Here is a 15917-nt window from a genome sequence, read left to right on the forward strand (position 1 = left end):
ATACCTTTCAGCATTCACAGAGCCTTCCAAAACATGCAAGCTGCCCATACCGTATGCACTTATGCACCCCCATACCATCAGAGATGCTGGCTTTTGAACTGAACGCTGATAACATGCTGGAAGGTCTCCCTCCTCTTTAGCCCGGAGGACACGGCTTCCGTGATTTCCAACAAGAATGTCAAATTTGGACTCGTCTGACCATAAAACACTATTCCACTTTGATATAGTCCATTTTAAATGAGCCTTGGCCCACAGGACACGACGGCGCTTCTGGACCATGTTCACATATGGCTTCCTTTTTGCATGATAGAGCTTTAGTTGGCATCTGCTGATGGCATGGTGGATTGTGTTTACCGACAGTGGTTTCTGAAAGTATTCCTGGGCCCATTTAGTAATGTCATTGACACAATCATGCCGATGAGTGATGCAGTGTCGTCTGAGAGCCCGAAGACCACGGGCATCCAATAAAGGTCTCCGGCCTTGTCCCTTACACACAGAGATTTCTCCAGTTTCTCTGAATCTTTTGATGATGTTATGCACTGTAGATGATGAGATTTGCAAAGCCTTTGCAATTTGACGTTGAGGAACATTGTTTTTAAAGTTTCCCACAATTTTTTTAAGCAGTCTTTCACAGATTGGAGAGCCTCTGCCCATCTTTACTTCTGAGAGACTCTGCTTTTCTAAGACAAAGCTTTTATAGCTAATCAGGTTACAGACCTGATATCAATTAACTTAATTCATCACTAGATGTTCTCCCAGCTGAATCTTTTCAAAACTGCTTGCTTTTTTAGCCATTTGTTGCCCCCGTGCCAACTTTTTTGAGACCTGTAGCAGGCATTAAATTTTAAATGAGCTAATTAAGTGGATAAAAGTGTAAAATTTCTCAGTTTAAACATTTGCTACGTTATCTATGTTCTATTGTGAATAAAATATTGGCTCATGTGATTTGAAATTCCTTTAGTTTTCATTTTATTAAAATTTAAAAAACGTCCCAACTTTTCCGGAATTCGGGTTGTACTATAAAATAATAGGGAATAAGGTGAATGTTGACTCATTAGTGTTGCCAGATCTTACTAGAAAAGAAACAAATGAGTAAATTAAAAACAGGCTCATAAAAAAACTTAAATCATATCGCAACCTGCACCTGCCTACTTTACTTCTACTCCATAAACCTTCATTTATGGGATTCACTCCACTATTTTAAACCCCTTTTACAGTGTGAACATAGATTGCTGTGCTAAACCAACATTCATGTTTAATTTCTATGCCACCAAAGTACAAAAATAACAAACCTTCTTTCATTGGTCCCTCCCCAAATTCTAATGTGTAGTACCATTGTATATACAGTATTACACTGGGATAGTATTAATGTAGGAGAAATGAGACATCACCTTTAGGGCATTTGGAACAGGGTTTATCTGTGATGCTGATGTGCTGAGACATCTGGAACATTTCTATTTGTCACCAGCTTGTCTGTACCATGATTATGGGAATCACTCTTTGATTTCTCTTATTGATTTGACAGGTCCTAGGGCCATTAAGCTCTGGCATGGAAAGCAGGGGCAGAGTGATGGCCTTTTGTGTTTTATTTGCTCAACAATCAGGATTTTAGGCAATAAAAATTGGCAAAAAAGTGAATGCAACAAACACTGAGAAAAAATCATTAGGAAAGTTTGGAAGCATGTAGGCCAGTGGCAGAAAACTTTCTCCATCCATTTATCAAGTGCATGATGGTATAGCAATACCATGATAGATACAGCGTTCAATGAAGCAGATATCCCCCCTGAAATAAAGCATTTTTCAGATTTATAGATAACGGAACAAACTGAAGAGGTTGCTATTTCAAAGCTCCAGGAGACCAGGGCCAACAAGCAAGGTTTTTTTTTTTTTTTTTTTTTCAGTGGACCTTTAAGATAAAAGAACACATAAGTTCAAATCAGGGTTTTTATCATGATCTAAACCCCCCCCAAAAAAAAAAATCATAATAATAATACTTATTTATATAAAATAAATATTTACCGTAAAAAAAAATAAAAATATATAAAAAAAATTAAATCTCATTGTCTTTTAGGTTAGGCACTAAAATAAAACTAAATAAACAAAAAACCTACAACTAAAAACTAAAACTTCATAAAAACTATATTAAAACAATAAAAATGGCAAAAACTAAATTACTAAACTTAAGACAGTTAAGACACTGTTGAGGTTTTAAAACCCTAGTGAGATTTGAGTATTTTCTTTTTCTTATTCATTTATCTATGAAAATACTCTTCACAGTGCTGTAAAATAATGCAAAGGGGGGAAGTGCGTGTTGTTTCGGTGTAGCTTCATCCCTCTGCTGGATACCATGAGAGAGCACATTCAAAACTGTGTATTCCTCTTATTTCTTGAGATCAGCAATAAAGAACCAACACTATTAAGCTCAAAATCAATATAGGGGACATCACCTCTGTTATCACACAGCAAAGCATATTTATGCTCCATGTCATCGGAAAATAAATCTCATATTCATACTTTAAATTAAGGCATTGAATGATGATGTTTAGACAGAGAGAGTGGAAAAATAGGCATAAAAGCAGATTAAATATCACTGCAATAAACAGGAATAAGTATTACAAATAAGTCTAATCCCATTTTTCCCCTTTTGGCAATTAAAGGGATTTCTCATATCAGAGGGGAGTCCAATTTAGAGTGTTTTACTTGCTGGAATCCTATAAATTGATCTAATCGGTGCTTTAATTTTTATTAGACTAAAGGGCAAGCAAGGTGAGCCAAAAACTTAAATGGATATTTCACCATAAAATGACTATCCTGTCTTCATTTACACACGCTCATGTCATCACAAACCCATATAACTTTCTGTCTTCCTTGAATATTGTGTACGGTAAGTTAATTTTTTAAAAGAATATCCTGGCCACCCTTTACTGACAAAAACATAAAAGTATCATAAAAGTGGTCAATATGACTCATGCTAAAGTTCAAGACTTCTGGAGGTATATGTATATATATATATATATATATATATATATATATAGACAGTGGCCTACAAATTGCTAAAATATGTTTACATAAATAATTTTTTCTTAAACTTTTTTGTCATTTTGTACGTTTTTTAAAATACATAAAAAATAAGTGTTTATTTCTTAAAAGAATTTAAAAATGTATTTGCCCTCCATATATTCCAATCCAATAAAATGCATTCACATATGTCACATCAGAAGAAAACCTTTTTTATTTGTCTTTTATTAAATCATTTTACCTCTATAAGGCTAGTCCATCTGCATTTGCATTAAGCCTAAATGTTATATTATATAATTATTAAACTACTTAGTAATATTATACTAATATTATAATACAACTATAAAATGATGGTAAATGACGGTTGAATCTAAATAATTTCAATAAAAAAAATATATATTCGAGCTTCAATGTTTACAATAAATATTTGGCATAAATTAAATATATATTTTCACCAGAAAAAGTATATTTTGATATGGGGAGCCATTCAGGTCATTTTATGAACTGGAACAACGGGTTCAGTGAAAATATTTGAGTTTAAATAGTTCAGTTGCAAATCATAGATTCTCAAAAAACAGTGATCACTACATATTAACTTAAGAATATATTTTTTTAAAGAAGGTCATCAGTTTGCCACAAAATATGAATCATAATTTTAAATGAACAGTTTCTTTAGTAAAGTTTCTTAAATTTATATGCGAAAGCTTGTGAACAACACTATTTACTTAAATCACTATAATCACTTTATGAAAATCAAAATCATCTCATCTGAACAAAACAAATATAATGCTTTGTCACATTTCCTGGTTTCATCCTAGTGGGACTCATTTTGCCAGTGATTCTTTATAGGATATTCTGTATAGATTAGGCCTCTAGTGTAATGTGATGTGGGGGCCAATGATGATGGTGTGTTTGGGGAGAGCAGGGGACACATGATGGCATCCATCAGCTGTTTGGTACACTGAAAGCCTATGAGGATCTGCCAAGGACATTTTATTGTACTGCCAAAGGAAGGCAATGCATGGATTTGGCTAAAAGGCTAAACCAAATTCTAGATCCAAGCAGGTGCTTTTCACTTCTCAAATCCCAAATTCATGGAAAACTACAGAGAACAAATCATAATGGAGCAGAAACCCAGCAATGGAAAATTAGAACAGTAGTAAAGGAAACTTTGCCATGAAGTAACCCTCATGTGGCAAACCAAAAGGACGTTAATGTGGCAAGCCTGCCAGACCCAAAACTCACTCTAGTGCCTGCTCCTGGTAAGCACCTTCTAAAGTGCCCTCCAGTGTCGGCTCAAGCCCCAGAGCTCACTCCAGTGTCATCCAAGTGCACACACACAGCAGTCACCTTTATTTATATAGCGCTTTAAACAAAATACATTGCGTCAAAGCAACTGAACAACATTCATTAGGAAAACAGTGTCAATAATGCAAAAATGATAGTTAAAGGCAGTTCATCATTGGATTCAGTTATGTCATCTCTGTTCAGTTAAATAGTGTCTGTGCATTTATTTGCAATCAAGTCAACGATATCGCTGTAGATGAAGTGTCCCCAACTAAGCAAGCCAGAGGCTACAGCGGCAAGGAACCGAAACTCCATCGGTGACAGAATGGAGAAAAAAACCTTGGGAGAAACCAGGCTCAGTTGGGGGGCCAGTTCTCCTCTGACCAGACGAAACCAGTAGTTCAATTCCAGGCGGCAGCAAAGTCAGATTGTGCAGAAGAATCATCTGTTTCCTGTGGTCTTGTCCTGGTGACGAGCAGTGAGAAGTAAACACACCAGAGAACTATATTTTGCAAGCACATTACATTATATTTTGAACAGAAATTAATCGCAAAAAAAAAAAAAAATGTTTGAGCAAAGAAAAAACGATTCCATGCTCAATAAATGTATTTGATATTATCCATATTAACGTGCAGTAATAACCCCTCTCACGCAGTTTACTCAGGATCTCTCTCACAAACTTATTCTCTGCACTCCTGTCAAGTCCCTCTCTCTCTCTCTCTCTCAATCTCTTGATTCTGTGCACGCTCAACTCTTGACACACTATCGCTCAACTTACAACAGCGTTACAAGTGTGCCACAAAATCAACCAATCGGAAAATTAAAGGTCAATTGTGATTGGTTGTTGGTCTCCAATCAAATCGCTAGTAGAACCAAAGCCCACCTGGTCCGTGTACGTTTTGATCATTTCATGCCATAGTATTGAGGGTGGAATAGAGCGCTGTTCATTAACTCCCTCCCAACTAACTCCGACTCAGGTGTTTCTCATCCTTCCATCATCAAGTCCTTTATATGTCATCTCTGTTCTCTGTGTAATTCCATGTCTTTAAATTAAAATTCCATGTTGAGGAAATCTCCAGCATCTCCTGCTCCTCGATCCCGTGTCATTTTAGCTGATGATTTTATCCAAAGCGACTTACAAATGCTATATATGTCAGAGGTCACACGCCTCTGGAGCAACTAGGGGTTGCATCCAGGAACAGCTCAAGGTCTGACAAACTTTACCAATGTTGACTTTCTCACTGGTTCTTCTAGTGTTGAGGTTTAATTTACTACACAGTCCTCTGGAATACTTGATTTTGATTCGTCAGATTTTAGTGTCCTGCATTTAGTGTCCTGACAAGGTCTTTATAAGTAAGCTAGTGAAATAATTTAAACTTAATGCTCATATATTATTTATAGTAGTAAGGTAGTATAGGTAGTAAGTGGGACAAGTACAGTCAGCCAGTGATTATCATCATTCATCAGTATGAAACAAGTCCAATTTGCACTGAGGTTTCTTTTGTGATAATAACTGTGCTGTATTGTTGTAACATGGAGTCAGTGGCGTTCAGATCAATTTACAGTATTTTATAAAGAGAATGGTCAGACAGGCATTAATCAGAGCACAGCGTCAAGTATGTCAAGGAATATCCAGAATCAGTATCAGTACCAGGCAGAGGTCGGTGCAGGCGGCAGAGAATCACAGGCAGTAACACAATCCAAAATCAGGGAAACGCTCGGAAATGCTAAACGGGGCTAAACAAGACTTTGCCATCATTGAGAGTCCAAACACAGTATATATACAGTAGTGGCCAAGAATATCAGCCCCCTTGATGATCAAAGAAGGCTGTGAAAATTCATCTGCATTGTTAATCCTTTTGATCTTTTATTAATACAATTCACAAAAATGCATCCTTTCATTGGATAATAAGAATTTAAAATGGGGGGAAATATCTTTATGAAATAAATGTTTTTCTCTAATACACATAGGCCACAATTAATGGCCCCCTTTTATTCAATACTTGAAATCTCCATTTACCAGTTTAACATGTCTAAATTTTCTCATATAATGCCTAGATGAGGTTCCTACATCCAGAATCACTACAGACCCATTAGATTCCCATCTCCATGTTAGTGCTTCTCCTCTTCAGTTCACTTCTCTCGTTTTCTATAGGGTTCAGGTCAGAGGACTGGAATGGCCATAGCAGAAGCTTGGTTTTGAGTTCATTGACCCATTTCTGTGTTGTTTTTGAGGTTTGTGTTTGGGTTATTGTACAGATGGAAGTTCCAAACATGGCCCATTATAAGATTTTTAACAGAGTCAGTCACTTACTGATTTTTTATCTGTTGGTATTTGATATAATCCATGATGTGTCTAAAAAAGATGTCCAGGACCTCCAGCAGAAATATAGGCCCAGAACATCAAAATTACAGCTGTATATTTCATTGTACACATGGGGTATTTTTTATCTCTCAGTTCACCAAACCCATCTTGAGTGTTTGCTGCTAAAAATCTCATTTTTTAGTTTCATCTGACCATAGAAGCCAGTCCCATTTGAAGTTCCAGCCATGTCTGATAACTAAATATGCTTTAGTTTGTTTTTGGATGAGCTATGATAATTTTTCTTGTAACACTCCCAAACAACATGTGGTGATGTAGGTTCTGTTTGACAATTTCTTTTAAGGTTTTCTGAACCCGAGATTCATCTATTTTCTGCAATTCTCCAGCTGTGATCCTTGGAGAGTCTTTAGCCACTCAAACTCTCCTCCTCACACTGCATTAGGACGATATAGACACACGTCCTCTTCCAGGCAGTTTCGTAACATTTTATGTTGATTGGAAATTCTTAATTATTGCCCTGATGGTGGAAATGGGAATTTTCACTGCTCTAGCTCTTTTCTTAAAACCACTTCACCATTTTTGAAGCTAAATTATCTTTTGCTGCAAATCAGAAATATATTATTTGGTTTTTCTCATTGTGATGGATGATTAAGGGAATTTGGGCTTTGTTTTCCCTCCTCTTTATATTTCTGTGAAACAGGTAGCCATGGTTGGATAATTTCATGTTTATAATCACGCTGGAGTGCTCAAAGTTGTGAATATGAATGGGAATATACTTCAGCGATATTTTACTCATAAGAATTTCTGGGGGGCCAATAATTGTTTCCAACGAGTATTTGAGAAAAACCTTTATTTCATAATGGTATTCCTCCTGTTTTAAATTCTTATTATCCAATGAAAGGATACATTTTTGTGATTTTTTTTTAAATAAAAGATCAAAAGGATTTTTTTACAGCCTTCTTTGATCATATTTACCAAGGGGGCTGATATTTTTGGCCACAACTGTAATGACAATTGTAATGGCAGACTTTATTTAATACAACACATTATATCTGTCCTTTTCCTTTTTACATCACTGTGATTGGGCAGACCAATTTTTTGATCAATACATAGATGTCACTGACATGTACTGTAAATTTGGGTGGTCATGTCTTAATATTTCAGGTTTTTAACATCAGAAATTCAGGGATTTCAGAGTTAGAGTTGTAGTTCTAGTTCTACTAATTTCAAGTTTTATTTTTTATTTTTTGTGAGAATGTAAGTTTGAATGTGCGCTTCTGTGTTGCTGTAGGTGTTGCAAATGAACGCATTAAACCAGTGAAACAATTAAAGGAGTAGGAAGATGGACTTCTGCCACCATTCAAGACTGGAGATGAGCCGTCACTTTAAATGGCATGGATGCATACAATGTATTCATAAAATGGTTAGATGATCAGAGTGGCAATAATTACTTAAATTAAAAAGAGCTCTTTTTTAAAGAATAGGGTCCGATGCACGTTATATAAGATAACTTATTTCTCAAAGTAACAGATAATTTAGGTCTTCTTTTCTATGTGTAGGCTTTAAGTTACTCAAATTGAAATGATTCTAAATATTACAATTATTAAAATTCATGAAACTAAATTCATCTACTGTGTGTTTAATCCGTGCTTATAAATGATTAAGTAAGAAGCCTCAGGTAAGGGTTATTCAGCACGTGTAGCTCCGCCCTCCAACGCAGACATTGGCTGCCTACTTTAAATATTCACTGCAGGGGCTTGCTATTGGATGGATTCTTACACAGCAGATTTCATAAAGTAAATTATTGGGAAGTTGCGTAAAATCACTGAGAGACATAGTCAAGGTCCATAGGGAATCTTAATCTATGAGAGGGAAGTCATTTATGAGCGGCGCTGGACTTTCATTCATGTAAGTAATGCTGCTTTTATATTTACCGCAGCCTCTTTGAAGTGAAAGCGGCTCCTTTGATTTGATCTTTCACTGCGCATCTAATTAAATGTTTTCAGCCGACCAGATGAGACGAGACAACTGTTTTGACAAATATTCGGGAGATCATGAGAATGCTCAGCTTCAGGTCTTTTTGCTCTTTCGTAATTGTCTTAATTTACTAATATTTTCACTTGTTCTGCTAATAGGATTTTAAAGACTTTTTAAACAAATACGGAACATCATAAGAATGTTTTTCATTTGCTTTCTGTAAGATTTTTATTTTATTTTTTTGCTTTGCTTTGCATTCGTGGTTTAATCATCATCATCATCATTCATAATAACAATAACAACAATTATTATTAGTAGTAGTACAATTGTTTTCTATTACTAGTTTATTTTCAAATATATTTCATTAATTTATTTTTTAAACCACTTCAAAACTTTATTCAGTTCATTAGTTAAGGAAACCCCCATCATCTTCATTTAGACTCAGATTGTTTTGTTACTTTTAAAGATGAGAAGCTGTATATTTTCTTAAAGTTTACTTTAAAGCAGTGTCTTATTGTATAAGTTGAAAGATGCTTGAGGGACTGTGCTGGTGACTGTGCTGGTGTTTGTCGCAGTCCGATCAGAGAGCAGAAATGCATGAATACACACCCAAGATGAGAGTAAATATTATTTACAAGGTGAAGATCACAGTCAAAGAGTTTAGTATTGCAGATTGATTTAATAGTTGAACAGGGAGAAATGTTAATGTGACATCATAATGCATATTATCTTACATCTCTGTTGTGACTGCAGCAGCTGTGCTGTGTGATGATGATAGCTGCAGTGAGATGAAACTGATCGCATCATTTCTAGTCAAACTGCCTCCTTGAGATGCAGAGCTGCTGCAAGGACAGATTCACCTCGTTTTGTGGTTCCTCTACCTATCTGTGTCTGGATTTATGACCCCGTAGCTGTGAAGACTTTTTTAGTTTGGAACACGTCCAGCTCTCACCTCATCCGAGAAGCTTTTACATCATCATATTACGATGAAAGATGACAGTACATATGGTACTCTCTGAGCACTGGTGTTCACTGCTCTTATCCAGCCATTTGGAGTGTAAAGCTATGAACACTACATAAATGACAATAAAACAAAATGTTTACTCTGCTTTTACTGTTTTTGCCATGGCTGTTTTGCACTGAGTTATTAATATAAAAGGGATAATGCTAAAATATAGGAAAGGATAGAAGTGACAACCTCTGCTTAGGCCTTTAATCAGTCTGGCTATGCATTCTGTCATCAACATTCAAATTATCACTGTGCTCAAACCTTTGGTCCAGTAATATGACTAATATAATGCTTGTTTGAGCATTTTCATCTCAAGCAGAGGAGCATATATTAAGCCAACCTTAATCTAAGTTAATTACATGGCTTTGATGTTAGAGTTTAGTGGGTTGATTACTGGAGCAGAGACATGTATATTCCTGAAATCATTACTGCAAACACATGTAACTTATCTCCCTCCACTTTGTGTTTCTCACCAACTTGATCATCTCATCTCTCTTTCTTTGCCATATACTGCACAAATACCTTTTCTGAATTCAGATTTTATCTCTCCCCTACATTCTGAAACATGAAAGAAAACTATATAAATATCTTTAAAGATATCTATATTAGTGTCTACACCAAGGAACAGTAACGTTCTTTTTATTAGAGGCCCGCCACTTTAAATGCTCCAGCTCTTTAAGGGTGGATTCAGATTGGTGATTGATTTTTTATCATTCATTAGCTGGAACAAATCATTTTGAAAGTGATTCCAATGATATTGTATGTCATTATTGCTATAATTGTGGTTGGACTTTGCTATTCCTTTAAATGAATGATAAGACTATCCATCCATCTATCTTTATAGTTGCAATTATTGTCCATGGTGTGAATGCCCCTCTGTAAAAATAGGGCCTAATGTATTGTTTTAATATGAAGGAATTTTCCGTATAGAATTTTCACAGGTGTTGTACCTGTTTTTTGAATTACACATTGCATTTAGTTGTGTTTTATAGGGTTAAAGGTAATGTCCATAAGTTAACGGATACTTTCCTGGCATATACTTCCTGTACAAGTACCTTTTCCGTTTTCATTATTGACATTAGTCACCCTCATGTCATTTCAAACCCGACTTTCCTACGTGGAACACCAAAGGAGACCTTCAGCAGAATGTCCAAGCTGTTCTCTTCCATACATTGAAAGTGGATGGGGACCCAGAGTGTCAAGCTCCAAAAAATTACTAAAAATCCCTTAAAAGTAGCCCATAGACCATGTTTTTTTCTGAAAATGTAGGATATCTTTGTGTAAGGAACAGAATGAAATTTAATCTACTTTTCAACTTGAAAATCTTGCTTCTTTATCACATTCATTGTATGGATAAAACCCATGCAGCTAACAAACATATGTTCTAAGAATGTTTTGATAATATTTTTTCATAATAATTTCATAATTATGTATTTTTCATAATCTGGAAATGTTATTTCTGAATGTTCTCTGAAAAAAGGAAAACAACTCTTATTTCATTGGTTATGTGAATGTTAAAGACAACATTAAGGGAAATGTTCCATTTTATTATTGTGCAAAGTGCAAACAAACAATATGAGAATGTAAATTTAAAATGTTCTCTAAACCATCTTAGATAAACATCCAACTAAATATTCAGAAAAACATTCCATAAATGATTTAGAATGTGTTGAGAATATTATTAAAGACCACATACATTTGAACGAACATTCTAGTAACAACTGGAAGAAAGTTTGTTTATAACTTTTCCAGAAAGTTCCCTGTTTCCTGCTATGAAATCTGCTTGGATATTCTGCTTTAAGTACTTCTGTTTTCCACAAAAAAAAAAAAGGTTTGTAATTTATAACAGATTTTTCACTAATGGGTGGACTTATCTTTTTAAAATTAGGACTGGGGCCTCATTGTCTACGGCTACATCTGCATTTACTTTTATGTTTACACATGGAATTTGCAATAGTAATTGGTGAACAAATTATAGTTATCAGACCCACATATGCATACATTTGCAAGTCAGTACTACATTCTCTTAATGAATTCAGTTAATTCATTGATAGACAGACTGATATATAGATTGATGGATAGATAGATCATAAACATGCAAGTGAGTTCTACATTCTCTTAATTCGATTTAATGATAGATAGATAGATAGATAGATAGATAGATAGACAGATGAACAGATGAACAGACAGACAGATAATTAAATGGATAGATGGACAGATATCATACAGTCCTCATACTCTTTGTCACATATTGATTTTGCCGTCTTGAATGTCTTTCCCATGTGCAGTGAGATAGCTTCTACTCTCAGATCTTAATTTGGTCCATTCTGACCTGTCACATGTCTGCAGTCTCTGTATTTATGTCTCTGTGCTGTGAGTGTAATGCCGGGGAAGGTAATTGCCTCTTAACACTGTAGAAAGCCATTCAGTCTCCTAAAACCCAATGAAAGTGCAATTTCTCGACTGTGTGGCTCAGTTCAGGATGTTTTACAGTTCCTCTCACTTCAGAGTCATAACCTTTTTGAAAGATTTTTTCACAGATCAGGAGGTGAGTATGTATGTGATCTTGTCCTAGTTTGATTCCAAATATGTTTTTTTTTCTTAAAAACAAAAACAAAACAAAACAAAAAAACCCTGATGAATTTCACAGATGACAATGACAGCATGGATATTACTGCTCACTGCGGGTGTGTCTGTCCTGGGACTGTCCTGGGGTCAGCGGACTGAACCCATGTTTGCCTCAGTAACTCAAAGTGTTTTCCCGCCGGACTATGAGAATAACCCTACGCAGCTCAACTATGGCGTGGCTGTCACTGATGTGGACGGAGACGGAGATCTGGAGATGTTTGTTTCAGGGTGAGTACAGTCTTCAGATCACATGCATTGTTTTCAGCAGTATAATAAAGTGAAGCATTTATGACATTATGTTTCTTTAGGTAAAATACTTTATCACTTTCTAGAAGTTATATGCTGCTTTTGTGCTATTTGAGTGAATTTACATTTTTGCTATATTGACAGAACAGATGCACTGGCCAAGAACATTACCTCAGTTTGTGGCTTGAAAGTGATATTTTAGGAGAAGCAGAAATGTCAAAGCAATTAATTGGGATTATTGGTAAACCATTTGTGAAATGATTTGGATCTTATTGAATTTGCGTTGATGAAAATAGATGTTATTGAAGAGTTCAATGTTTTGTTTGAGTTGTGCTCAAGAATGAAATTAAGTGCAACTGACAGAATCGAATCTCTATGGAAACTAGGATCAGTTTCTCCTTCAATTGAATGACAGCCGAGGTGGAATTGTAGGTCAGTGAAATACACCAAAAATGATGTTCCTTTGTTGGAAACCGGAAACAAACAAATTGGATATGGTTATACAATAACCCTTCAAGGTATTTTTTTTATTTGAGTTGAATTTTCAGGGAATACATCCTGAATTTAATTTATTTTTCCTACCCCGCTGGCTTTGTTTTTCTTGTTTTAAGCATGTTGACTTATTTCACTAATATTTAAATGCTTTTTATATGAAAAATAGTATTGGAGAAAAATACATACTGATTAAGAATTTTTAGTTGTGGCCTTTTTTTTTATTTACACAATTACACAGTTACAAAAATGTTCTACTTTTTTTCTCTTTAGCTACAATGGCCCAAATCTGGTGTTGAAGTATGACAGTTTTAAGAAGAGGCTTGTTAACATTGCGGTTGACAACCGCAGTTCTCCATACTATGCACTTAGAGATCGACAGGGCAATGCCATTGGAGTGACAGCATGTGACATAGATGGTGATGGCAGAGAGGAAATTTACGTCCTTAACACTAATAATGCCTTCTCAGGTATGAAATGGTTCCATAAACAAGGCTCTGAAGGAAATGCTAAAGTAAATGGATGTTAGTTTCATGTAAATTGTTCATGTCATTTCATGCAGGGAGAACAACGTACACTGACAAGCTCTTTAAGTTTCGTAACGGCAGGTTTGAAGATCTCCTGAATGATGACATAAATGAACACAGAGATGTTGCCAATCGTGTGGCTGGTCGGTCAGTCGCATGTGTGGACAGAAAGGTAACACCTCTAATAAGTTTGTGTCAAACAAAAGCTTGATGGTAAAAACACTTTTTTTCAGGAAAACTGACCAGGTGTAAAAATAAGTAATTTGTATGTTTTCCTCTAAAATCACACAGTCTATATCAAGGATAAAAAGAAAAAAAATCTGAGGCTAATCATTTCCAAGTCATTTATCAAATTATATGGGGACTGTTTTCTCTTTCTCGTTCATTTATTTTTCTACATCTTCGTTTTTACATTTTAAATTGCATTTGCTCTTAGTATAGTATGTTTCTCTGTCAAAACAGACCTGTGGTCCATGTTTGGATGGGAAACCACAGCTGTTGTGAAAGTTTCCAGCTAACATGGAATGTTCTCAGTACTTTGTCTAATGTCCTGGCAAGGATCTCTTAAAGTTATGAATAAACGCTCTTCCAGTAAAGTTAATAGAACATTAGTTCAAAGTTAGCTGGTCTTTAATAATGTGGTTATAATAAAGTGTTTACTCAAAAAAGGGGTTATACATCATCTGTTTTTCTTCTAAAACATTTTAGTTGGACATTTACAGGTGCATCTCAATGAGTGTCGAGGAAAAGTTCATTTATTTCAGTAATTCAACTCAAATTGTGAAACTTGTGCATTAAATAAATTGAATGCACACAGACTGAAGTAGTTTAAGTCTTTGGTTCTTTTAATTGTGATGACTTTGGCTCACATTTAACATAAACCCACCAATTTACTCTCTCAACAAATGAGAATACTTCATAAGACCAATAAAAAAAATAATAATAAGAAGAAAAACATTTTTAGTGAATTGTTGGCCTTCTGGAAAGTATGTTAATTTACTGTACATGTACTAAATACTTGGTAGGGGCTCCTTTTGCTTTAATTGCTGCTTCAACTCGGCGTGGCATGGAGGTAATCAGTTTGTGGCACTTCTGAGGTGGTATGGAAGTCCAGGTTCTTTTACAGTGGCCTTCAGCTCATCTGGATTGTTTGGTTTCTTGTTTCTCATTTTCCTCTTGACAATATCCCAAAGATTCTCTATGGGGTTCAGGTCTGGTGAGTTTGCTGGCCAGCCATGCACACCAACACCATGGTCATTTAACCAAATTTTGGTGCTTTTGGCAGTGTGGGCAGGTGCCAAATCCTGCTGGAAAATGAATTCAGCATCTACAAAAAGCTGGTCTGCAGAAGGAAGCATGAAGTGCTCCAAAATGTCTTGATAAACGAGTGCAGTGACTTTGGTTTTCAAAAAACACAATGGACCAACACCAGCAGATGACAATGCACCCCAAATCATCTTAGACTGTGGAAACTTAACACTGGACTTCAATCAACTTGGGCTATAAGCTTCTCCACCCTTCCTCCAGACTCTAGGACCTTGGTTTCCAAATGAAATACAAAACTTGCTCTCATCTGAAAAGAGGACTTTAGACCACTGGGCAACAGTCCAGTTCTTCTTCTCCTCATCCCATGTAAGACGCCTCTGACGCTGTCTGTGGTTCAGCAAATTCCTTGACACTTCTGTGTGTGGTGGCTCTTGATGCCCTGACCCCAGCCTTAGTCCATTCCTTGTGAAGTTCAATCAAATTCTTGAATCGATTTTGCTTGACAATCCTCACAAGGCTGCGGTTCTCTCGGTTGGTTGTGCATCTTTTTCTTCCACAATTTTTCCTTCCACTCAACCTTCTGTTAACTTGCTTGGATACAGCACCCTGTGAACAACCAGCTTCTTTGGCAATGAATGTTTGTGGCTTATCCTCCTTGTGAAGGGTGTCAATGATTGTCTTCTGGACAGCTGTCAGATCAGCAGTCTTCCCCATGATTGTGTAGCCTAGTGAACCAAACTGAGAGACCATTTTGAAGGCTCAGGAAACCTTTGCATTTATTTAATACAAAAGTATTAACAATTTGGGTAGAATTACTGAAATAAATTAACTTTTCCATGACATTCCAATTTATTGAGATGCACCTGTATGTAACTTTTTTTATACATATATTAATACTTGTTTGCAAATAATGTTTGCAAAGTGCTAAACATTCTCTTAACAGTTATATAATCAAGAAAAAACGTTTTGAAAACATTGAAAAAATGGGACATTTAAAAAAAAATAGTGTTTTCATAACTTTTTTTTAGAACATATGATTCTGGTTATCCTCAGCTCTAAAATATCGCACAGACTAGAAAATGCTCTTCTCGAGTGCAGTCTGTATAAAAGATTTTTAGAAGTACTCATCCAGTAATCATGAGTG

General features: G+C 35.7%; 1 protein-coding gene across 1 annotated transcript in view; it reads left to right on the top strand.

Moving 5' to 3' along the window:
• The first annotated feature begins 8434 nt into the window (after positions 1 to 8434).
• The window catches only part of LOC132110287 (cartilage acidic protein 1-like), a 29008-nt gene continuing 21525 nt past the window's right edge, over positions 8435 to 15917 (top strand). The window contains exons 1-4 of the mRNA XM_059516858.1: positions 8435 to 8536; positions 12265 to 12470; positions 13254 to 13450; positions 13543 to 13679. Coding sequence (XP_059372841.1) covers positions 12265 to 12470; positions 13254 to 13450; positions 13543 to 13679 — 540 coding nt within the window. The 5' untranslated portion in view covers positions 8435 to 8536. The remainder of the gene's footprint in view (positions 8537 to 12264; positions 12471 to 13253; positions 13451 to 13542; positions 13680 to 15917) is intronic.

This window comes from Carassius carassius, chromosome 30 (genome assembly GCF_963082965.1).
Source record: "Carassius carassius chromosome 30, fCarCar2.1, whole genome shotgun sequence".
Classification (NCBI taxonomy): domain Eukaryota; kingdom Metazoa; phylum Chordata; class Actinopteri; order Cypriniformes; family Cyprinidae; genus Carassius; species Carassius carassius.